The 25,045-nt window shown below is 36.6% G+C and overlaps 1 protein-coding gene across 1 annotated transcript; it reads left to right on the top strand.

The window, feature by feature from the left end:
• Positions 1–287: 287 nt before the first annotated feature.
• Positions 288–15,608, top strand: slc39a5 (solute carrier family 39 member 5). The gene is made up of 12 exons (XM_053483088.1): positions 288–371; positions 673–835; positions 3,161–3,414; positions 4,830–5,004; positions 5,242–5,419; positions 10,107–10,276; positions 10,749–10,868; positions 10,963–11,020; positions 11,669–11,821; positions 12,367–12,447; positions 12,976–13,166; positions 15,099–15,608. The coding sequence occupies exons 1-12, from the start codon at positions 349–351 to the stop codon at positions 15,246–15,248; spliced, it is 1,716 nt and encodes a 571-aa protein (XP_053339063.1). The 5' UTR covers positions 288–348; the 3' UTR covers positions 15,249–15,608.
• Positions 15,609–25,045: the final 9,437 nt, after the last annotated feature.

Here is a 25,045-nt window from a genome sequence, read left to right as displayed (position 1 = left end):
AGAGCATAAGCGCTATGTAAAATGTGTAAATGGATAGATTACAACAGACCTGCAATATTATACAGACACCAAATCAAAAAAATTCCTTATTTCATGTGAAAAGTTTGTTCTTGCAAGTTCACTGATTCAAGACAGGCTTTTCTCTCTTTCTCCTCCCCCTGAAAACATTCTCACCCTCCTACTGATTACTTTAGAGGATCGACAGACCTAATCAATAGACTACAGTTGCTTTAAACTGAGCAGTGACGTTTTAAAAGTGTGTAAACATTAACCAGAGCGTCGTCGCTGCCACCGAGAGCTCAGGCTTGGAGGAAGCTCAGTGTGAAATGTGAACGACGGAAATCGTTAATGGTGAAGGAGCAGAACTTCAGGTAAGATTTATTTATTTTTAAAAAATGCATATAAAATATGGAAATGCATATTTTTAAATATGCGCAGAAAAAGATCATTAGTCTGCATTTCCATAATCAACCATTTAATTGTGTATTTCACCAATTCTTATAAGAATCAAAGATCTTCTCCAAAACTGCCTTGGAATCTTGAGCCTTCATATTTAGTCATACTTTTCTTCATCCTCCTGAATTGACTCATGCGTTTCAATTTTGCATGTTCAGATGCCACGTTACTATACAGTATGTTACTTTTCTCTTTCCTTGCTGTTCTTATTTTCAGGATGCCTCTGGACTTCCAGCGTCGCGTTTACTTCTGTTTTGTGATCATGTCATCCATACGAACGTCAATCGCTCATTCGCATTACAATACCCCTGAACTGATGAAAGATGACAATCAGGTTCCACCGACACTGGAGCACTTAGAGGAGGCTTTTGAAGAGCAAGTAAGAACATGGAGCTCTCACAAAACCACCTTTTTGTTGATCAGAAAGCAACAATCTGACACACGCTGACCTTATCTAGAGTAGGGTGATGCAATTACTCCAGATCCATAAAGTGGAGTTTTAGAAATCAGTCTTAAAGCTACAACTAGGGCTAGAGTTAGATGCCAATAAGCTTCTATAAGCTTCTATAAGTCTAACTGGCTTATAGAACTGGCTTCTAATTAAGAATAAATTAGAAACTGTTACCCTGACCAAGTAGTTACTAAGGATGGACAAATGGATGAATAAATGCACATACGCATGGAACCAAACTTATCGATCTGGGGAAAAGAGCCTTTGGTCAGGGAGGTGACCAAGAACCCAATGGTCACTCTGAAAAAAACTCCAGCATTTTTCTGTGAAGAAAGAATAACCTTCAAGAAGAACAACCATCTTGTGCCAAAGGGGCTTCCGTCAACCAAAAAAAAAAATGTTTCTCATGGTCCGAGAGTCCTTTAGGTGCCTGTCATGTGTCTTTTACTAAGGAGTGTCTTCGGTCTGGCCACTATTCCATACAGGCCTGATTAGTGGAGTGCTGCAGAGATGGTTGTTCTTTTGGAAGGTTCTCCTTTCTCCTCTATATATATAAGGCTATAAGGCTGTAACATAAAAAAAATAAGCATTGTGAATACTGTAACGAATGTTGTGAAGCTTTACGAATACACTCATTATTTAAGTACACATATAAATAGGTTAAGGGCCTTGCTGAAGGGCCCAACAATGGGAACTTAGAGGTGCTGGGATTTGAACCAAGAATCAAGAAATCACTTAAGTAGAACCTGTCTGACAAATATAAATACTTTTTCACAGCACTGTATAGAGTACACCATATAATTTTTCTTTTTGACAAAATCTATAGTTTAATATATGATCGAGAGTCTGATGCCGTAACCACAGAGCTAATTTTAGGTTCTTTAGTAAAATCTGTTCTACCAAAAAATATAACATTTAGCAAAATGTAAAATATTTTATAAAACATTCACTACATGACTGCCACAGAGTTGTCTTCTACTTATGATATACTTTATAACAGTATAGTACATTCATTGTCAAAGGGATTCTACAAGGCTATCTGAAAACAACAACAACAACAATATAATAATTCAAAATGTTTAAACAATTATTGGAAGATTTGTGGCCCTTCAGCAAGAATCCTATTAAGCCAAATGATTCATTTAAACGTGAGCATGTGATCATTTATTATAGAATAACCTTCAGAATAACTTATTCTGAATAATTATTTCAAAATAAAAACATTTATTCTATAGTGTATTCTATACAGTGCTGTGAAAAAAGTATTTATTTGTCAGAAAGGTTCTATTTATGTGATTTCTTGATTCAACAGGTCTGGTAGTAATTAGGCCTGGGTGTGAAAAGTGAAATGTAACTCGGCTTCCTGAAAAATGTGGTTAGTCACAATTCATTCAATGAAATAATGAGCAAGGGATTTAGCAAGGGAGAGGGAAGGCAATAGTTTTTTTTCACATAGGGCCAGGCAGGTTTGGACTATTAAGGTTTTATTTCCCTTAATAAATGAAATCATCATTTAAAAACTGCATCTTGTATTTACCCATATTTCTATCTTTGAGTAATATTCAAATTTGTTTGATGATTTCAATCATTTATGTGTCTAAAAAATTAAGCAAATACTTTTTCACAGCACCGTATCATTCCTGCCACTCAGTGGTGTAGTGTTCAGCACTGTGGTCCCGATTCCCTCCTCGGGGTCTGTGTGTGTGTGTGTGTGTGTGCGGAGTTTGCATGTTCTCCCTGTGCTTGGTGGGTTTCCTCCAGTTATTCCAGTTTTCTCCAACAGTCCAAGTGCCCAGAGTAACCAGGGACAGGCTCCACACTTCCCAGTAAAGTATAAGCGGTATAGAGAATGAATGAGTAACTGATATACAGTATCATCCACCAAATAATTAAATAATTTTAAATGGGATATCTAAAATTAAATTTTTAGTCATGTTTAGATATTCAGATGGGTCTCCAGCATGCATGTACAAAAAAAAAACCCATACATTTTTTAATCTGCTGGGGTAAAAACAAACCAATTAGATTTTCCACCTTTCTTTGGAGGAGTAAAACAGAAGTAAAATTCGAGAGATATGTCAGTTGGAGCACTAATAGACACGCTTTGACTGGTTTTTGAGTTCTTTGTTAGCTTGTTAAAGAAATAGTAAAATATGGGATCTTTAAATCAGCAAAACAAATCATTATATAATATGGCTCATATACCGTACTACAACATCAGCATTAAGGTTTAACTATTCTGTCTTCTGTAAGGGCTACTATCTGCAGCGTCTTTTCCTGGAGTACGGCAGCAACGGCACTCTGACCTATGAAGGCCTGCAGAAGTTACTGGGCAGCCTGGGACTAGGTGAGGTCAGCGTCCTGGAGATTAGACATGGCGTGGTGAAACATTCCCCACTCAGCATGGCTCATGTTCACCAGCACTTGAAAGAAGATCATCATCATCATGATCCCGATGACTATCATCATCCTCATCCTCAGCCCTTGAGCACCGTACAATCAAACAAGTACGAGTCCAGAGTTTAGTCACTGGGATTTATTTAATGCTCTTCCACTGTAGTACTGTTTTAACTGATTTAAGTTGGAATTGTTCAGACAGTGAAACATATTGTGGTCCGTGTCATCTGCTAAAAAACAAGGGTTGGGGAAAACAGCAGGTCTACACGAGTCAATACTCAGATTTTAGTAATGCTGTGGGAATTGAGTCTCGAAATGTTGTCTGTACTGAATTGGACCTGTCTAAGAATTACTGGCATTTGTACTTAGACTTATCTCTTTCTTGAGCATAAAGCCCACCGAATTTGGCCTTGGTCTCGACTCAGAGTGCCAAAATAATGTGCATGCCATCTTTTTTTTTTGCATGGGCAAGATTTAAAAAGAAGTAATTTCTTCTTCAAGAAAACAACCTGAAGTAAAGCCTTGCCCTTTGACTTGATCTCAGCTAGTTCTGTTCTTGAACCTGACCATGGTGGACTTCCATGATGCTTTACATCAAGGTTTTCTTAACCAGCATTAATGCTAACATTAGGCTTAACTACTGCTGCAGAATTGCAGTATGAACCAGTGCAATTATCTAACCGCAAAAAAGTGCAATTAATTACAAGTAATTCATATGGAGTTTTGCTGGAGGTATCCTGAACATAATTTATAGACTCAGAGACTCATGCTTAAACTATCTAATCAAAAGCCTCACTCATCAGTACATTAATTGTTTTTGTGACCAGGAAAGGCTGATTTATTAATTAAAAAAATATATGAATGTAAGTAATTAATATGAAGCACTTGGAGGCATGATATCAACTGAGAAAACTTAAAAGAGACAAGTTTCCTCCGAGACATGACAGTACATTTATTGGCTTAGATATTCTAAATTGTCCCGAGGAAGGAATGATCTCAGGGTTACCTGGTGCCCTGCTGTGGACTTCCATGTATTTCGGGGTGCTTGTTGGATAAGCCATAGATGAGCTTAGCGATGAATACTGAAGGACATCATGTATGAATACATTAGACTATAGCATGGTGATTAACATCAAAGTATGTTATTTGCATGATGACTTTAATGCTCTGGATATTTTTAAATATAATGTATCAATCAGATGATTGTTTCATCTTTAAGGTACGATATTTGTAGTCTCAGGTCGACAATACAGTATAAAAGATTTTTTTGGAAAATGTCTTGGATCAGGATGTCTAAGTGCTTTAATTGGATTAATAAGGTACTATATGATTAGTAAACTGTAGATGGCTTCATAATTAGATAGAAGGTTGTTTGATGGCTGATAAGTTTATTTTTATTTTTTAAAGTGTATTTAATTTTTAATTGACTAGCAAATACTTAATTTTGACTAAATTAGCTGATATTTGCTTTCATATGGCAGTGAGTTTTTAAGTTTGCCAACATCCTTTGTTTCATTTCACACAGTGTCTATGAGCCTGAGACTTTTCATGAAAAAGCAGAAACATCCACAAACGAAGTCAAAGTTGCGGAGCGTGGATCTTCAGGACGGAGAGACGATTTGCGACCCACAGCGTCACTTGTCTCTGAAAAATCATTATTGTTCTCTGATCATCCGACAAAGAACCATCTCCATGAGAATGTGAGTGCTAACTGATAAACTGTGTGGGGTCAAAGTGCAAGTCTGATAGCTGGCTGATATCATGTGATCAAAGGTAATCATAAGGAGAAATGCAGATTAAGATCAGTCGTCATTTAGTCAGGACTTTTAGAATCGAAGTTTGCCATGAAAATGTTTCAAGCTTAAACATTACAGAAAAGGAAAAATTATGAGCTCGTAAAAATACAAATCCTTCATGTGTGTCTTTCCTCTGTTCAGTGTTTAAATGTCACACAGCTGCTGTGGAACTTTGGCTTGGATCATGCGTCTCACATCACCCCGGCTCACTTCACCTTCCTGTGTCCCGCTCTGCTGTATCAGATAGACAGCGGCGTGTGTCTTCGCCACACAGATCCCGAAACGCAGGGAGCCGAGAATAGAGTGGCCTTTCTCAGAGGTGATTTGCCCCTGCATGTAGATGTTCTAAATGATCATGTAATGTTACCTAGAGGAGTCTGATGTTAAAATACTCTTACAAGAAAAATTTACATATGGGATCAATTTTACACATGACAGGGTGCCAAGAGAGGAGCTGTGGTATTGTATGAGAAGGTCTGGAGTGGCAGAGAAGTATGTTAGAGTGGTGCAGGACATGTATGAGAGCTGTAAGACAGTGGTAAGATGTGCTGTAGGTGTGACAGAAGAGTTTAAGGTGGAGGTGGGTCTGCATCAAGGATCGGCTCTAAGCCCCTTTTTATTTGCTCTGGTGATGGACAGGATGACAGAAGAGGTAAGACAGGAGTCTCCATGGACTATGATGTTTGCAGATGACATTGTGCTTTGTAGAGAGAGCAGGTAACAGGTGGAGGAAAATTTGGAGAGGTGGAGGTATGCTCTGGAAAGCAGAGGAATGAAGGTTAGCCGCAGCAAGACAGAATACATGTGTGTAAATGAGAGGGACCCAAGAGGATCGGTGAGGCTACAGGGAGCAGAGGTAAAGAAGGTGCAGGATTTTAAGTACTTTGGGTCAACGGTCCAGAGCAACGGAGAGAGTTCAAAGGAGGTGAAGAGGTGGGTACAGGCAGGTTGGAATGGGTGGAGAAAAGTGTCAGGTGTGTTGTGCGATAAAAGAGTATTAGCGAGAATGAAAAGAAAGGTGTACAGGACAGTGGTGAGACCAGCGATGCTCTACGGCTTAGAGACAGTGGCGCTGAAGAAAAGAGGGAGGCAGAGTTGGAGGTAGCAGAGCTGAAGATGTTGAGGTTCTCTTTGGGAGTAACAAGGATGGATAGGATCAAGAATGAGTTTATCAGAGGGACAACCCACGTTAGATGTTTTGGAGATAAAGTCAGAGAGGCCAGATTGAGGTGGTTTGGACATGTTCAGAGGAGAGATGGTGAATATACCGTATCGGTAGAAGGATGCTGAGGTTGGAACTGCCAGGCAGGAGGTCTAGAGGAAGACCAAAGAGGAGATTTATGGATGCAGTGAGAGAGGACATGAAGTTAGTTGGTGTGAGAGAAGAGGATGCAGAGGATAGGGTTAGATGGAGGCAAATGATTCGCTGTGGCGACCCCTGAAAGGGAACAGCCGAAAGACAAAGAAGAAGAAGAAGAAGGGATCAATTTTACACATTAAACTGATTACTCTATAACCATAAAGAATATCACTTCACTAACGTAAAGGTCATCTCGTTTGGAACCCACATGTTTAATCGAGTAAAATTGCAACAATTTTTGGTGGTTGAGGTGTTGGACTGCTCATCAGAAGGGCCCCGGATCTAGTCCCGGGGACCTTCTGGACCTTCTCCAGTACCACCTTGACCGAGGTCCTGAGCTATCACTGCCCCTATGTGTCATAGAGCACATCGGCTGATGAATACTCCCTTCCCCGCAAATACATCCATCCTCAGTGGTTAAATGTTTTAAGCTTTCATGGGTAAAAATATAACTTTCAAGCTTGACATAATTAAATATGTCTTGATATTTGTAAAATAAAAAAAAAATCAACAGAGCCAAAATTAATTTGCTCCAATTAAACCATACTGAATTATTGTTACTTGTTAGAATAATAATAATTACTATTATTAATGATGTATTTATTTATATTTACTTTTTTTAGTGAAGAAAGAAAGAAATTTAAAATAGTTAACTAGTTAAAGTGAACTTAAGTAATTTGAGTTATATGGGTTAAGTAAATAACTAAGTTAAGGTGAAAACTAAATATATAAACTACGTTAAAAAGCATGGTGGAGAAAAGTAGGTAAAGTGAAGTGGAACATGTAAAGCAGGTCAAGTTAAGTCAACTTAATTTATATAGCATGTCTACAGATAATAAATGTCGGCCAAAGTGCTGAACAATAAGTGTCAGGCAAAACATCAATAAGATTAAATAAATCAATAAAACAATAAAAGGCATTAAAACACAAATGACAGGAAATTAAAATAGATAAACAGGATCAAACAAAAACTTTATACTAAAAACACCAAAGTGGCTTTTAAAATGTCCTCAGTGGGCAATAATTTATAAATAAAAAATATAAGCTGTTTCATCCGAGTCTGTTAAAAAGTTAAGAGTATCTAATTAGAGGATCTTAAAACTAATGTGTACAGATATTTCACATCAAATAATACATTTCTCCATGTTATCTACTTTTCACTAAGTCAGTAAAGTCAGTAGAGTGAAGTAATGTGTAACCAGGAGAGTATTGTAGCTAGAGTAGGAAAAGGAAATTAAATAAAAGTAAAGTAACTAGCAGGTGAAGTAAAGTAAAGTAAGAACAGAAAGCAAAAAAAGAAGTAAGTAAGCAAGGTAAAATAATGAATGGAGGTTCAGTAAGCTAAGTAAACTAAGTATGCAAAATAAGCTAGAGTAATTAGAATTGTTTAAGTAGGTAAAATTAGGTAAATTAATTGAAGTATAGTAAGAAATAATGTAGGGTAGAAAAACAAGCAAATAAAGTAAGAAGGTCAGTAATGTCAGGTACATAGATGTGTGATTTAAATTATAGTACATAATATTAATCAAGTAACTACTTGAGTGACTACGTAGATCAAATGAGGTTAAATCAACTGAAGTGTATTAACTAATTAAATAACTAGTTAAGTGACTAAGTGACAGGTAAATAAAACAGGGAGGAAAAGTATCAAGTAATGACAAGTTAGGTAAAGTCAGGTATACAGATGTGATTAAAATTCTAGTTTGTAATCGTAAGTAATAGTAAGTGATTAAAGTTTTACTTCAATCACTTTAAGTGACTAATTTATTATGTATTTGTATTTATAATAAGTTAAGTTAATTAATAAGTAGCTAGATAAGGTAAAGTAAATAAGCTACTGTAAGTAAGGAATAGTATAAGCAATGATATAACCAAAGTATAAGCAATGGTAAGTGGTTTAGTATCTAATTAAGCAACTAAGTAATGTTAAATAAACTAAGTAGGGAACACATGTAAGTAATGTGTAAAACTATTTAACTAACGAAAAACATAAGGTAAAATAAAGTGAGTAGGAGGTATAAAGTGGTGTTTGTAAGTAAAGTGTATGTAATATGTGGGTAAAGTAGGTAAAGTTTAATGAAGTTAAGTATGTACGGTAAAGTAAGTTGTTAAAGTAGTGTAAAGTAACATAAGTAAGTAACAAACAAAATTACATAGGGTTTCAATTATAAATAATAATTAATAAGTAATAATTCATAATGATGGCAATTTTATAACTAATGTAAAGTCCAAATGTACAAAGGTCCAAACATTTTATTGTAATCACATGATCTAGTTTTGTATATGGTACCAAATACAGTGCATCCGGAAAGTATTCACAGCACTTAACTTTTCCCACATTTTGTTATGTTACAGCCTTATTCCAAAATTGATTCATTTCATTATTTTTCTCAAAACAAGACCCAATAATTACACTATGAAATAAGTTAAGTATTCACGAAATTTGCCATGACACTCAAAATAGCGCTCAAGTGCATCCTGTTTCCACTGATGAATCAAGTTCTAGAAACATGTCAAGGATGGAGTCCACCTGTAATAAATTAAGTTGATTGGACATGATTTGGAATGGCACACACCTGTCTCTGTAAGGGCTCACAGGTAACAGTGTATGTCAGGGCGGCCCGGCCAAACTGAGCAATTGGGGAGGTCAAGGAGGTGACCAAGAACCCGATGGTCACCTTTAAAAGAGGTCCAGCATTTCTCTGTGGAGAGAGAGAGAGAGTAGCATCGTACTTAAAAATACTTTGGTTAATTTAAGGCTGTATTTCCCGAAGGGGCTTCAACAACAAAAGTGTTTTTCATGGTCTGAGAGTCCTTCAAGTAGCTTTTGGCAAACTTCAGGTGGCTGTTATGTGCCTTTTACTGAGAAGTGGCTTCCATCTGGCCACTCTACCATACAGGCCTGATTGGTGGAGTGCTGCAGAGATGGTTGTTCTTTTGGAAGGTTCTCCTCTCTCTGCAAAGAAATGCTGGACCTCTTTTGAACATCAAAGTGAACATCGGGTTCTCGTCACCTCCCTGACTAAGGCCCTTCTCCCCTGGTAGGACTAGAAGTTCCAAACTTTCTCCATTTACAGATGATGGAGGCCACTGTGTCCATCTGGACCTTCAATGCTGCAGAAATTTTTCTGTATCCTTCCTTAGATCTGTGCCTCGATACAATCCTGTCTCGGAGGTCTACAATCAATTCCTTGGACTTCATGGCTTGAGCTCTGACATGCGTTGTTAACTGTGAGACCTTATATAGACAGGTGTGTGCCTTTCCAAGTCATGTCCAATCAACTGAATTTGCCACTAATGGACTCCAATCAAGTTGGAGAAACATCTCAAGGATGATCAGGGGAAACAGGATGCACCTAAGCTCAATTTTGAGTGTCATGGAAAAGACTGTGAATACTTACTGTATGCACATGTAATTTTTAAATTGGTTTTACATTTTTAAAAATTGGCAAAGATTTCAAACAAACTTCATTTAGATTGACATTATGGGGTGTTTTTTTATTTTTGAGGAAAATAATGAATTAACATTACAAAATGCGGAAAAAGTGAAGTGCTCTGAATACTTTCCGAATGCACTGTAATTGTATCTTCATGTTATTCTATAAACACTACGAACAGACTGTGTATAGCGTGTACTTCCTCTCAGCTCTAGGTTGGGCCTCCGTGGCACTGCTAGCAATCAGTCTGCCATCCCTCGTTGCCCTCGGACTGACTCCCCTGATCCCTCCCACTGCCCTCCGGACCTTTCTGTGCCCCATGGCGGCCATGGCGGTGGGCACTCTATGTGGAGACGCCCTTCTGCATCTACTGCCTCATGTAAGTGTCCAGGATAACAGTGAGTGAGGTGAAAGCTTGAAGGATGGTTAGAATCTCAGATTATTGTGACATATTATCGCATATATATATTTAGTTTGGGCTTATATGTAGAGGGGGAAAAAACATAATATATTAAAATAAATAAATCCCTGTTCTGGGATATAAAGCTGTGTAGTGTTTAATATTTTACTTTGGAGGACTGTTTAATCTCTTGTTACTGTACATACTACATATAGTTATGTGTATTTAAAGTGTGTGTGTGTGTGTGTGTGTGTGTCTAATAGTGAACATTATTATTACACGAGCTTAAGAGCTTAAAAGGTTCAAATATAGGACTTTTAAATGTCAAACATTAACATTTCTTTAATCCTTTTTTATGTGTTACATGGGTCTGATAAGTGGTGCATTAGCATTTCTGAAGTATGAATATGTAAATATAGTTCGTTTCGTGCTCATGTGTTTGTGTGTTTAGGCGAACTCTGGGCCACACAGCCATCACCTGGATGCGGTGCTAAAGGGCTTAAGTGTGCTCGGTGGGCTTTACCTGCTCTTCGTGTTTGAGAGTTTGCTTGGTCTCAGGCAGAGCTATAAGGTGAGCTACTGTCGAGCATTACACAGAGGAACAGACACACACATGTACACAATAAACTCATTTTAGTGTTTGGAATGTTTTTTTTCTCACTCAGAAATCAAAGAAAAGAAAGGAGAATGCAGCAGAGGCCGGGGAGATGACGACATTGCAGGGTAAGTTTAAAACTATAAGAACACCCTAAAAGCTATATCCAGTCTTATCGTCTAAGACTAAAGCAGAATCTGACTTCATAATAGCAAAATGAGTGAGTCTGATGTCTGAAACAGTTTTCACATCAAATCTTTTGAAGTAAGCACTTTTACATTTAGCTTTCTTTAACTTCACCTACATGCATTATCTACTTATTTAGTCTCACATTTTTGTATTTTTAGTTCTTTGTAATGTTGGTGGTAAACTAAAGATGATAAATGAAAATTTGAAATTAATACCATGTAAAAAAACAAAAACAAAAAAAACCAATCTAGATTTAGTTGTTCTGCATTAAAAATTTGCAAGCCTGATCATTTTCACCTGACCCTTAAACTAGTTGTTTTTAAAAGCTACTGCATCTGATGTTAAATTGGGGTTTTGTAAATAATTTATATTTTGATCAATGCAAGAAATTGTTATTTTCAAAGAATGTTAATGTCACAGTCAAGTTTACAAAAATGCCTTTGTTCATATTTCAATTAAATAATACTGTGTTGTAATGCGATGACAGCAGTTACAAACAGAAATCAGAATTTTTGCCATCACAATGCATTGATACTTCCCTAGTAATTTGTAAATTCACCTGTAAAACCTGTGGTTCTCCTCTTTAGGTTGCGCTGCTCCTGAGCACTCTGTGAACCCTGAGTCGGGTCACGGTCATTCACACGCACCACCAAATCAAAGCTCCTCCAGCCTCAGCACCATCGCCTGGATGGTCATCATGGGAGACGGAATCCACAACCTTACTGACGGATTAGCGATCGGTGTGTATGTCTGAGCAGGTGAAAGGGAAAAAGACAAAAAAGTCCTCCCTTTTCCATGTTTGGAACATATTAATATGAAACAAAAATGCTAGAAAGTGCTGACACTGGAGACTCCTTACAAAAATAATAAATCAATCTCTTTTTAACCAAAAATTGACCATGTCAACCTTTAAATCCATGTCAGGAGCGTTTGAATAAACAAGTCCCCGTGTCATCTGTTACTGTAGAAACGATAATTAGTATTGGAATGAATGCATTAAAAGAAATCCTGAAGCCTAGGGTCTTGCTGTTCAAGAACAATATAAAAAGACATCTGACTAACCTGATGTGACAGTTCTACAGCACTGTGTTATCAATCACGTTAAATCCTTCTGCTGTCTTGTTCTTTGATCTCCTGTTTTACGGGGCCAATATACCAATAATAAGAGAGAGAGATTTTCATCACTGTGTTACTCTTCATTAATCATTAAACAGCACCTTGTTTTGGCTTTGCTGAGTGCATGCTCACATGTCTCACGTTACTTTTTTTCTTCTTTGGTCTGTAGGTGTGGCATTTTCTCAGAGCCTGACTGGAGGACTTAGTACAACTATTGCTGTCTTCTGCCATGAGCTTCCTCATGAGCTGGGTATAACACTCTGCTCGGGTGTCTGCTCAGCAACTGAAATATGCTCTAATTAATTAATGAATAATTGTTCAAACTTACAATCGTTTAGATAAAAGATGTTCTGTCCTAATGTCAAGACTGTCATGATGGATGACGAATTAAGGGAAGAATAACCAGTAGCTTTGTTACAGTATGCTGCAGGGGACGTTTAATTTTATTACTGGGAAGATTTGGCTCAAACTCAAATCAATCAATTCTTCTGGCACTTCATATCTTGATAGGTGTGGTCTTTTCCAGGATGAACGTGCTCACTGAATGTTTGATGATAAATGAAAAATGAATTTACAATGACCTTAGCAGCTTAGCATCAACTAAAGGAAAAACGTGTTCCAGTAGAGTTCCAGTAGAATCTGTAGCTGTTCTGGTGGCTTGTAGTGCCAACACTTTAATAACACTATTTATTGCTGGTATTTCATTTCACTCGTAAAATATTACAATCATGACAGTCCTAGAATCAACAGTACTAATTGTTTCTGCATGTGTGTTCAGGTGATCTGGCCGTGTTGCTGGCTGCAGCTTGGCCTGTACGCAGACTGGCACTCTTCAGCTTGCTCTCAGCCTTGCTGGGGTACGTGGGAGTGCTGATTGGCACAGTACTGGGGCACCAGTGGGCACAGCATTCACCCTGGATCCTCACACTCACCGCTGGAGTCTTTCTCTATGTCGCACTGACTGACATGGTGAGAACAGTAGCTTTGGATCATATTAAGGCAATGTTTGACTTGACTTGTTGTATGGGTGCTTGTACGCATGATAACAAACCTTTTTTGGACAATATCATTGGCTTATTTGAAGTTCAAGGGGCATTCATGTCAAACCGGGACTTGTGTTGGGACGGTGTTGTTATTTCTCACAAATTAAGGCATAAAACCCAATTGACATTTACTGAAGACATTTGAATGGTGTAAACATTTTAAAGATGGCTGCGAATAATAATCCTGGGCAAGGTGACTCAAAGCCCACTGTGGTCGTTCTCACTTGAATGTAAGCAAGTGGAACACCCAATCTTTGAAAATCGACAGACAACTTGTCACCAACTTGCGGAAGAGATGCATCTGTCCAGGGGAACTATACACGCAATTAATCACCAACGCCACTTGCACATTATAGGAAATAAGCAGGGAGTTGACACACCGCCAATACAGTCCTGACCTTGCTTCAAGCCATTTCCACATGTTTCATCGATTAAAGGAATAATAAAGAAATAAGGGCAGATGGAAATAAGTGCATTAGTGAAGCGGAGGATGATATCGAGAAATAAACTGAAGGTTTTAATCCAGTAACTGTGCTGTTATCCTACCCTCTCAAAAGTCCCAGTTTGACTTTAACTTTCTTCGTATTATCAAAAGTGTCATTAATAATGTTAAAGGGATTTCAAAACCAGTTATAAACATATCAAATGAAAATATGGAGAATTTCCATGCCATACATCAGATTCTTTTATTTCAGGACCAAAAACTAATTATAAGTTTTCAACAAAAGAAAAGTATTTTGTCAGTAAACCAGCACTAAATTTGCACTTTCTATTTCTAAAACAGTCTCTGTTTTTTCATTCAAACACTGCTACATACATGTCTATAAGTTAGAAGTACTTAAGTACACAAATGCCAATAAGATTATAATTATATCATTTTTATATAATTATAACTCAGGACTTTTAGCTACATTTTGTTGTGGTGTGGTAGCTGGTTTGTAAGTTTATTTTGTTGAGTTTATTTGTTTTTGTTAGTAACAAATAAACTCAACTTGTGCTCTTTATTGTAAAAATATCTCAATATAAATTATAAAAATTAAGGATCTAATACAAACATCAGGTGCTTTTAATGATCACATTTGTGTGTATTTATTTCTTGTTATTTTTTTAATATGAGACAGATGAACCAGTAGAAATGCTTGCTCTTAGGTGACAAAAAGTTTTTAGTGGGCATTTAAAAAAATGTTTTGGTGTACGTACGAGAGTGCAAGAGTTCGTATCGCATTTAAATCTTAAAATACAAGGGGGGCAGAGGGGGGAATTAGTTTATTTAGCAAGTTATAGAAAAGAATGAAAAAAGCAGCTACTTGGAGGACGATGCTTTGGGAGTTTTGGGGAATTTTATAATAAAAAAAATTACTTTTACAGCGGAACATCTGCATAAGAATTTGTTCTGGAGGCGAGTTATTAACGTGATAAAGAATTTTATATAGAAATAATGTAAATGTAGATAATCTGTTCCAGCCACCTTAAACTATTACCAATATTACCAATTCCCAACACATAATTATCATTCTGCATATAAAAACAATATAGTTCAGTTTGGTTCGTTCAACCTTAAACCAAAAATTACTCGTATCCCAATGCTGAATTTTTCAAAATTTCAATTCTTAAATTGAAAATTCATAAGGATGGGCATTCGTATGCTGAGGTTTTACTGTACATAATTAAAAAAATATATTGTTTTATCTGTGTGTTATGATAAATGACAGTAAAGGAACATGTGTGGTTTGTTGGTTTAAAAGAAATGTTTCCCTATAATTTGTCTTAAGGGTGCACTTTTATCTGTTTAATCCTTTAACATCACGCACTACAGTGCTAACAATTCTTGGCACCCTCTTGTTCCTTGTGCTTCCAGATGCCCGAAATGCTGCACGGAGATCGAGGTTCATTGAGTCCTCTCAGCTCTTTCCTCCTACAGAGCGTCGGCTTGCTCACTGGAGGCGCCATCATGCTGTGCATCGCTCTCTTTGAGGAGAACATCAGCATTAGTTTAGGTGATGGGTGAGAGTCAGAAAATAGTGTATGTGAAACCATAGAGCAGCACCGAACCTTGCTAAAATGGACAGACGTTTTGGAACATGGGATTGTGCCTGAAAGGACGGTACAGGAAAAAGGAATGCTGCTTCAACCAGACTCAACAATCTTTTTACTGATTTGACTACATGCAGCTTCAGGGAATTTTTTTAAAAGCTAATTCTGGTGTAGCATTCTTTTGATATCAATGAGAAAGGTTGTTCTGTCACTCCGAGTTTCTGAGTTTTATATAACTTATAAAACTTTTATAATATAGATTTGAATTGTGAAGTTTTAATGAATTTGTAATTTATTTGTAAGTTATCACTGATTAAAACTGTCTTGTGTGTGAGTATCTTTAGCTCATTTATCAGATTTAGTTTGTACTCTATTCAATTAAAGCTAGTCAGCTAGATAAGCCGACAGGATTTATAAACAGTTATAAATCCTGTCTGCTTAGCTAGCTAACTACAGTTCAATGCTAAATAGACAAATAGACAACAAGCTAACCCGACAGGATTTCTAAAAAGTAACATTTAAAAATGTAATACTCAATACGCAAGGTTTCTTCCTATTGCCATCTCAGGGAGTTTTTCCTTGCCACTGTCGCCGTCACAATCTTTATTATTATTATTATTTTTTTTTTCATTTTTGTGAATTTAACAATGACCATTTCTGTCAGTACTTGAAGTCAGATTTCTTTTACACTTAGCATAAGCTAACTTGACAGGATATCTAAGAGAGGGTTAAGTTATTAATAAATATATCACATAATTTCTAAGAAAATCTTAAGTGATATTTCTAAACCTGTTTATGGATAAAGATAAATGTATGGCTAAATAAATCGATTTTTTTTTTGTTTAAATAAACATTAATCCTAAACTAAACCTGAGCAGAAATCACAACTAATCCTAAATACACTAAGACTAGCATATGCTAACTTGACAAGATATTAGTAAAGATTAAGTTATTTCTAAACAAGTTTGATATTTAGACAGGACCGAACCTGACAGGATTTTATTCTTATTAATAACAATATACAGTATCATCAATAATATTAATGCTAGCTAACTAGAAAACAAAGACTTTTAGTCATATATAAGCAATGCTTTTCTTTATAGCTAATTCTAAATAAATATCTAATATAAGCTAACCTGACAGGAATTTAAATCATATTTAAAAATGTTTATAATTATTACAGCTATAATTAAATAGATGGCTATCATGCTGGATTTCTGAGATAATTTAATTCTTATTTATAACCATTTCTATCTATACTGCCAATACTAATGTTAGCCAAGTAGCTATTATGAAATAACTTGACAGGATTTTAAAAGCATATTCCTTATTTTACTGACAGTGTTAGCCAACTAGCTAGCATGAGCTACCCTGACAGGATTGTTTAACATTTAATACTAGATATGCAGCTAATATAAGCCGACTCGGCAGTATTTTAAGTCATACTTAACTATGTTTGTGATATTTTTAATTTAAATTAAATAGATGGCTATCATGCTGGATTTCTGAGAGGATTCTATTTATAACCATTTTTCATCTAAACTGCTAATAGTAGCCAAGTAGCTAATACCGGAGTTTGACTGAAAGGATTTGGACAGGATTTTAAAACCATGTTCCTTATCTTACTAATAATGCTAGCCCACTAGCTAGCATGAGCTACCCTAACAGGATTTCTAAAAGGATTTTGATGTCATTTTTAACATCTTACTTTTAATGCTAGATAAACAGCTAATATGAGCTGACCTGACAGGATTTTAAATTGTACTTAAATATGTGTATAATTTTTTTTAGCTTAAATTAAATAAATGGCTATCATGCTGGATTTTTGAAAGGATTTTAATTCCTTTTAAAACCATTTTTCATCTATACAGCTAATGCTAGCCAACTAGCTAATATGAAATAACCTGACAGGATTTTAAAACCATATTCCTTATATTACTTATAATGCTAGCCAACTAGCTAGCACAAGCTTACCTCACAGGATTTTTGATAGGGCTTACGTCATGTTTGTTTACTATTATCATCTTTTGTACTAATGTGAAATAAAATAATGTCATAAACTAACCTGACAAGATTATAGGATTGAAGTATTGTAGGTCTAAAAATACTAGCCAACTAGTTAACATGAGAATTTCTGTAATTGGAGTCATACATTAACAATTCTATTCACCTTTACAAGCATTTACTTTACTGAAAATCGTAGATAGCTAGTCAAAATTTATCTGCACTCTGGCTGCAGAATTTACTTTAATTAACTTTTTAAAAAACATTTAATACACTTTATCCATCTTTTAACAAGGTTTCATGTTTCCTCACTTAAAAAAATATTTTAGGCTGGGCTGCGAGCAAATGCAGCGCTCTCTTCACAGCACTCAGCTGATGTTTGACTTTAAGTTGCTGATTAATAAAGTGCTGTTTAGGCTAAGGCTCATAGTGACAAATCCATATCTCGTCCCCAATAATAACTTCTCTTTAAGAAACTTTCACCTTCCTTAGAGTATCAGTCCAAATTATGTTTGGTATATGCTCTTCCTGGAGTTGTTTTGGCACCAAGGACACCCTCAGACCACACACACAAAAAAAAACAAACGCTAATCACTGCACTCTGCTCTTCTTCCATGCAAATCTCAAGTGGGGTATTCATTTTTTGTTCGCACCACAGTTCAAATGAACAGATGTATTGTTCATGTTCACACCTACACAGCAGTGACTGGGGTGTCCGTAGCCTTGAACAAAAAAACACTGATGAGACCGTGCAGCCAACAGAAGTTCTAGATAACATGGGCTTAAATGCATGTCTAAGCCTTTACATAAAAAAAATAATAACTGAATAATAAAGCGAACGTGACATCGTCACAAGAGTTTATATGATATAAATATAAAGGCAAATTCTAGCAGAAGTCGTCTCCAGAAGAAAATCACACCACTACTTGTTTTATTTAGCAATAGCACTTTATTTCAAACATAACCAATCCTAAGCCACAATACTGAATGACAAGACCTACTGGCTGCAGCATATTATGAAACTGGCAAACGCAAAATGTACAGGATTATCATTTTTTTCTGTATTTTAAAGTCAGAGAGACCGAGTTCATATAATACCAAATTCAAAACAATGATAAATGTTCCTTCTTAGTTAAATACATGTTACAGATGTTCACATCTGTTAGTAACAATTAACCATTTACAAGCTCCTACTAGGAATTAACAAGGCAAAGTGCTTTCAGGATTGCATCGTCACACAAAGAAATAAATGGCTTAAGTTTTTTTTTTTCCTTTATTGGGTGGGGGCACAGCTAGGGGGTGTGTGTGAAAGGGTGTGATGGGGGGAAATGGGGATTGTGGGGGAAATGGGGATTGGGGGGGGGGGGGGGTGAGTGCTTTTCCTTAACGACTCATGCTTTTAGGACACTACAATGAACTCGGGGTCGCTACAAAAGGTCCAAAGGCTGAATGGTTAATTTAATTTTGGAACGGTGTAAGGCTCGGGGGAACTGGACATACCCCCCTCGTTAGTAACGCTGACCTATTCCCCTCCCCCTTTCAAACCCCCTAACCTCCAGTAGAAAATTAAAATTGTTGCTTAGGTACCAAAGTCATGCACCCACCCGCACAATGCCCGAAACTCACCCGGAATCTCGCACACACTCCATGAAGAGTTGTAAACTTGAATTGAGGGCTCACAGTGAACATTGAGAGGTGATTAAGGGAAGGAAAAACAGGGATTAAAAGAAAAGGAAAGAAAAACAATACAATGAAGAAAAGATACAGCAGGTATAATATAAATCAGACTATACAAGCTGCAATAGGCTGATAGGCTTCCCTGTTTTTAGCAAACATGTGACATCATCAGAACGATGGGGGGAAAGCATGAGAGGTGGGTTAAAAAAAAAGAGAGAAAAAAAAAGCTTTTTTCTAATACAGTCTGGCTTCACATTCCAGTGGTTCTCTGCTGTGTATACACTTTCTCATGTTACACTGACAGACACACAATCAAGCACTTTTTTTTTGTTTTAAATATTACCGCTTGTTGACGATAAATTACACACACGCACATCTGTTCCATATACATATTTTTCAACATTTCATCACCGCGGCAAGATTCAGATATACATCAAGCTGCAATACGCAGAGGTAGGAATAATGCTACTACTCCTCAGAACGCTGATAAAAGTAAATGAACAGTTTAAACAAAAACAAAACAAAACTCAGGTTTGGGTCATGCTTTAAGCGAAGGCAGTAAATGTGAGCGTGATCTGTTTTGGCTGACGCAGGGGTTCGAGTGATGGTAAACGTCCCCGCTGTGGTCCCAGGCTTTGAGCACATGCTGGTGATGGCGTCTTTTCCTAACGTTATAAGGAGGAAGAGAAAAAAAAAGGAGAAAAAAAAAAAAAAACCACGACGACAGTATTTGCAGATATGCTGATGAGGTATACAAGGTTTGATATGACCCCATACTATATTCTCACACACAGACACACACACAGACACACACACGTGCACACTAATGCATACACACTGGGTGCTGCCTGACACGATCAGAGCATAGTATTTTTGCGTCTCTATTGTAACAGCAATTTATCATTATTACATTTTTTATTTATTTTTTTTTTGGAAAGAACAGGGAAAAAAAAAAAGTCTCATAGACTTCGGGTCGTTTGTGAAACCGGATTCAGGTACGAAACCCGAGCGGAATGCAGCCAGTCCATTTAAAATGGCCTGAAATCCTGTACACAGCAAATTCACATTCAGTCTGACTGAAGTAAGGCTCTCTCAGTGCTGAAATTTAACATTTCCAACACAAGGAGAGGGTGTTTACCTAAGGTGCCACAAAAACAAAAAAAACAAAAATTAAGGAAAAAAAAGAAAAGGGAAAAAACAGAGCCAAAGTGACCCAGCAACTCAAAACCTTTCAAAATATACAATTGTCTCTTGATTATATTGCTTGTTTTAGGACAAAAAAAAAAATTGCGTCACTGGCCATCTCTACAGAACCGCAGATTGGTCCTTGGCCGTAAAATACTCGACTTTGTTAAGCAAAAATAGATATATTGTCGTCATTGTTAAAGCAATGTGCTCGCTGTGGTTTAATTCTGAACACTTCACTACTTTAAGATAAAAACTTTAAAGTGGATGTGCGTGAAGTAATATTAGGGGTGGACAAATCAGCAGCCTGTATGCGCCAAGCTTTGAAAATTTTATTTAAAATAGACAGCAGCGTTTGTCTTTTTGTCTCGCTCGGGGGAAAAGAAAAAAAAAAAAAACTCTAGAATTCTTTATTTGGTATCGAAAAAAAAAATGTGCTTTGCCGAGTTGTAACTATAACAACACCTCTGAATTTTACCACACACACATCAGCAGAGACATGACCTAGCTGATGGGTAGGTAGTACTGGATGTTAAATATGTTTTAACCTAACAGTGTGAATGAATTTTCATATAATCTAGCAAACATTTCAGGTCATGAGACTTCAGGGTTAGAAAAAATAAAAATAAAAAAGTGTTAGCTAGCATAACGCAATAGTCAATTAAGTTTCCAAATATCTAAAATAAGCAAGCAGAGAGGTTAATTTATTATTTTTTTTAATGGAGTTGTCCACCACTGAATATATGAATTTTGGTCTAGAACGAGTGGACGATATGGGAAAGGAAAAAAAATATCCTTGACTTCAAAATATGCTTTAGATTTTTTTATCTTGCTTTAAAAGTGCCAACACATCGATGAAGCCATATTATAAAAGTTTTACTGGGGGAAGTAATGCAGAAAAAAAACAAAAGGTTGTAACACCCAATCAGTGAGTAACAACGGAGCTATAAAAGCACCAACACCTGACGATAAACACGATACACAGAAAAAGCATATCATGATTGCAATATCGATGAGATTTCACCATATCGCCCAGCCCTGGTTTATTAATCTTTCAGTCTTTGTTGCTGAAAGCTAAAGTGAAATTTCCTGGTGCAGATTGCTTTAAACACACGGAATGTTAAACGGTTTCAATTTCAGATATGCTCTTATTTTATTTCTTTTTTTCTTCTCTTAAAAAAAAAATATGGAGATTTAACCATCAAGGTTTAATCTGTTAGACAACCAGAGAAGAGTGTTTGTAATAACATGCTTTTCAAAATTTGCTCAGTAAATCTCTCGGGTCCAGTCATTACACACACATGGACCAGAAGAGAAATGTATAATTCACTAGTTCTTAGTCCAGACCTATCGACTCATTCGTACCACAACAGGCCAAATCAGTAAGCAAACTCTTAGGCATTTTTTGGTTAAAAAAAAAAACAAACACACACACACACACAAAAGATCAGAGACATGAAAAGCTTTAAAAAACTCGCACATAAAGAGGCTGAACAGTCCCGAGTCAAACTTGTGAGTCACAGATGCTAATTTAACGGCAAACTGCTTTGGAAAAAAAAAGGAAATGGAAGATCTACACTAGCGCACCCACATGTGTGAACCGATCACAAAAAAAAAAAAACTCTCTTTTCTGAATGCTAGTAGTATTGACGTGGTCTGATGCCCATCACAGTCGCCAGCAAGTCTTTATACATTCCACAAGAAAGTGCCACAATTTTTTGTCTTTTTAATGAAGGCAAAGCCAGATGGTATTAAAACACACGTACAGACACACACACAAAAAAAAAAGTGGTCGATTTTACGAGGACATGTTCCTCCAGTCAGAATGCTATGGTGCACGTCAGAATTATTGCACTTCAACCTAATCCGTTTCGGGGGAAACTACGACGCTATTTCATCACGAGATAGAAGACGGTTCATGCTGGACGTTCTACGAGACACGGTTATAACCAACTTTAAAATGCACAGCCACACAAAACACGGCACACGTCTAAAAGTTTACTAAAGAATTCACACTTCAGGAAATTAAATAGCGTTTGTTTATTTTTTGTTAGTTTTTTTTTGTCCCCGCCCCTCCCTCCCCTCCCAAGTTCAGAATTCGAATACGTCACTAGCTAGCACGGATACAATGTTAAATTTGTTATACAAAGATTATTTGGTCCTTTGTGATGTCACAAAGCGACTCTGGGCTTCTTTTTTTTTTCCCCTTCTTCTTTGAGGCTCCTGATTGTTCACGACACAATACTCATGTAGAAACTAGCCGTTGATCGACGGATTTCAATTTACAACCGATTTTTGATCATTTGTAAGGCTCACTTAAAAAAAAAAAAAAAAAAAGGTATCAATGGAAGACCGTACCCTGTGGCATGTACTTAGGAACAAAAGGCACAATCTCACATATTTACCACATGGTGGAGGAATTTTTCAAAAGACAGTATAGATGCTTACAGACTTGTACAGGATAGCAGCATGCCACATACAGCACTAACATGGACTGAGAAAAAACTGCTTGGTCAGTTTTAGGTTGGATACGAAATCGGCTTCATAGCTTTGTTATTGGACTTTTTTTGTATTATTATTAGTTTTTTTTTGTTTTTAAACAATTCACGTTGGAAAGAAAGAAAGAAAAAAAAAAAAGATTCCTGCATAGCTTTCGTCACATATGATCGGATGGAGTTTAAAGGGATCCCCATACGCCTCGTATAAAGACTAGTCTAGTCAGGCAATGCGTCTTTAAGGGTGTTAATCGATTAAACGAGCTGCCGATGAGAGAAAGCAGCTTTGTGTTTGTTTTTAAACATTCATTCATTCGCATATTAAACAGCACTGAAATTTGAATCGGATCTCAAGGACAAAGCGATGACAGTGTAGTTGATTGGATTTCACCCTTCGTTAAGGGAAAGGACATCAATTTTAGGTCAGAAGCACCTACAGACTAAAAATCGTTACTTTACAGAAGGCCTCGGAGCGCCAACTTAAACAAAGTGAACGGAACCTTAGTGTATACACGTGCAACACAAACACAAGCACAGTTTTTTTTTATATATGTGTATATATTTATATATTTATAGAGATTTTTTTTTTATGTTTGAGTTTTGAGGTAAGATCACAAGTTAAACACAACTCAAATCCTTCCAGCATGTTTCAGTGCATGGCCGCCTTCCATTTAACCCATCGCTCGTTTCTAAACTACAGAACATTTACGCTGAAGGAAAAACAAACTATAAATAAAGTGATGTTTATTTCTGAAAAGCTTCCTGCATTGATTAATTGATAAGCAAGGACACACAGCAGTGTGTTTTTTTAAAATCCATTTCTAATATCTACTGTACATGAAGGAAATAATAAAGGATGAGTTATCCTAACACGATTTGACGCTTATCAGTAAAGATGGGGACATTTTTTTTTTTATGTATATTGCGAGATACACAAACAGTGATTTTTAGGAATCACCAAAACAGATTTTTCTTTAAAGTTTTTTCTTTTAACAAGTTTGGATTTAAGGTATTACAAAGTTGCAATTTCTCCATTATCCAGACAGTGGTGCACTCAACTATTCACACAGCACTGAACTGCACCTAAATCTAAAACTGGGGAGAATTGTAAAATCATGACACTTAACAGAATCATAATTTAAATCGAATCGGCACCTAGGTATCGCGATATCCTATCATGTGGTCGTTGGTGATTTCTGTCTCTACTGTTCAGGTTAAAAAACCATCTCCCTTTGTAAAATGTTGTTTTTCCTAGTATTGAGGTTTCCTTTATTTAAAAAAAAAAAAAAAAAAAAAAAAGGTGCCAGCATTAGCGATTAAATATATTAGCAGACGAAAAACACATGCACCAAACAGACCAGATATTTGCGATCTTGTCGCGGTCTGCAGAGGTGTGTGCTAACATGGCACGAACAAAAATTACTTCTCGTCTTTAAAATCCTTGCCTCTTTTTAATCCTACCAAATTTTATACGGTTTTTTCTTCCTCTTATCTGACTGCCGTGTCGCTGTAGTCGTGTTATACGTCTCCTTTAAGCTATAAATGCCACGCTGTACATGTTGGCACCTCTGTTCACATTGTAAACTATTCGATAACGATGAAGGGTTTTAAAGGGTTAACGTCAGACTGTACTTAAGGAAAAACCCAATTCTTAATACACCTACAGGAACAGCTAAAGCCTATCACCTTATTCATTATCTTACCTCCTACACACTTTTTTTTTCTTCCAAAGAAACATGCTGCAGATACTTACAACTAAAAGCTAAAATCTAAAAACACACACCATTAAAACACACACTGTTTTCTAATTAGTCCTTGAATTAAAAAAAAAAACAACTAAACAAAATAAAAACCTGACAAACACCTACTACGCTTAACCTCTCTGGCATTATGATGCAGATATGTGTGCTTCTTGACACAATCTCGCCATCAGAGCAACGAGACCCCGTGTGTGTGTGTGTCTACACGTAATATATATATATATATTTCTTTTTTTTTTTTTTTTATGAAATCTTCTCTCAAGTGCTGCAACTGCTTGCCCGGTATACCGTTTCCTCTTAAGGCAAATCGCTAGAGATAAATAGGACGAAGCAGGAATCAAATAGGTATTTAAATATTGCCTTAAACGGATGTGTCTTCAAGTAGTAGGGACGTTAAGTCCACTGAGGTAAATTAGACATTCCATCAGTCGACACCACCTTCGAGAGCATCAACTAGACATTAAAACACAGACACGAACGGATTATTATTAAGACGCACTTTGAAGTAGCTACAAGTTCTCCTCTTTTTTTTCCTGCTAATTGGATGCAAGTTACAGGAAAATCCCTCCCACCCCCCAAAAAATTTGAAGCGTTAAATAATTCCAAGCTTGACGCATGTTGATCGTTAAGCGTTATTTTGTTGTATAAAA

The sequence above is a fragment of the Clarias gariepinus genome, chromosome 22 (assembly GCF_024256425.1).
Source record: "Clarias gariepinus isolate MV-2021 ecotype Netherlands chromosome 22, CGAR_prim_01v2, whole genome shotgun sequence".
Taxonomy (NCBI): domain Eukaryota; kingdom Metazoa; phylum Chordata; class Actinopteri; order Siluriformes; family Clariidae; genus Clarias; species Clarias gariepinus.
This window is presented reverse-complemented; position numbering and strand designations above follow the sequence as displayed.

Coding starts and splice junctions, on each gene's coding strand:
- slc39a5 (XM_053483088.1), top strand. CDS start 349: ATGGTGAAGGAGCAGAACTTCAG. Junction 10,869..10,962: donor GTCTCAGGCAGAGCTATAAG/GTGAGCTACTGT, acceptor TTTCTCACTCAG/AAATCAAAGAAAAGAAAGGA. Junction 12,448..12,975: donor TGAGCTTCCTCATGAGCTGG/GTATAACACTCT, acceptor ATGTGTGTTCAG/GTGATCTGGCCGTGTTGCTG.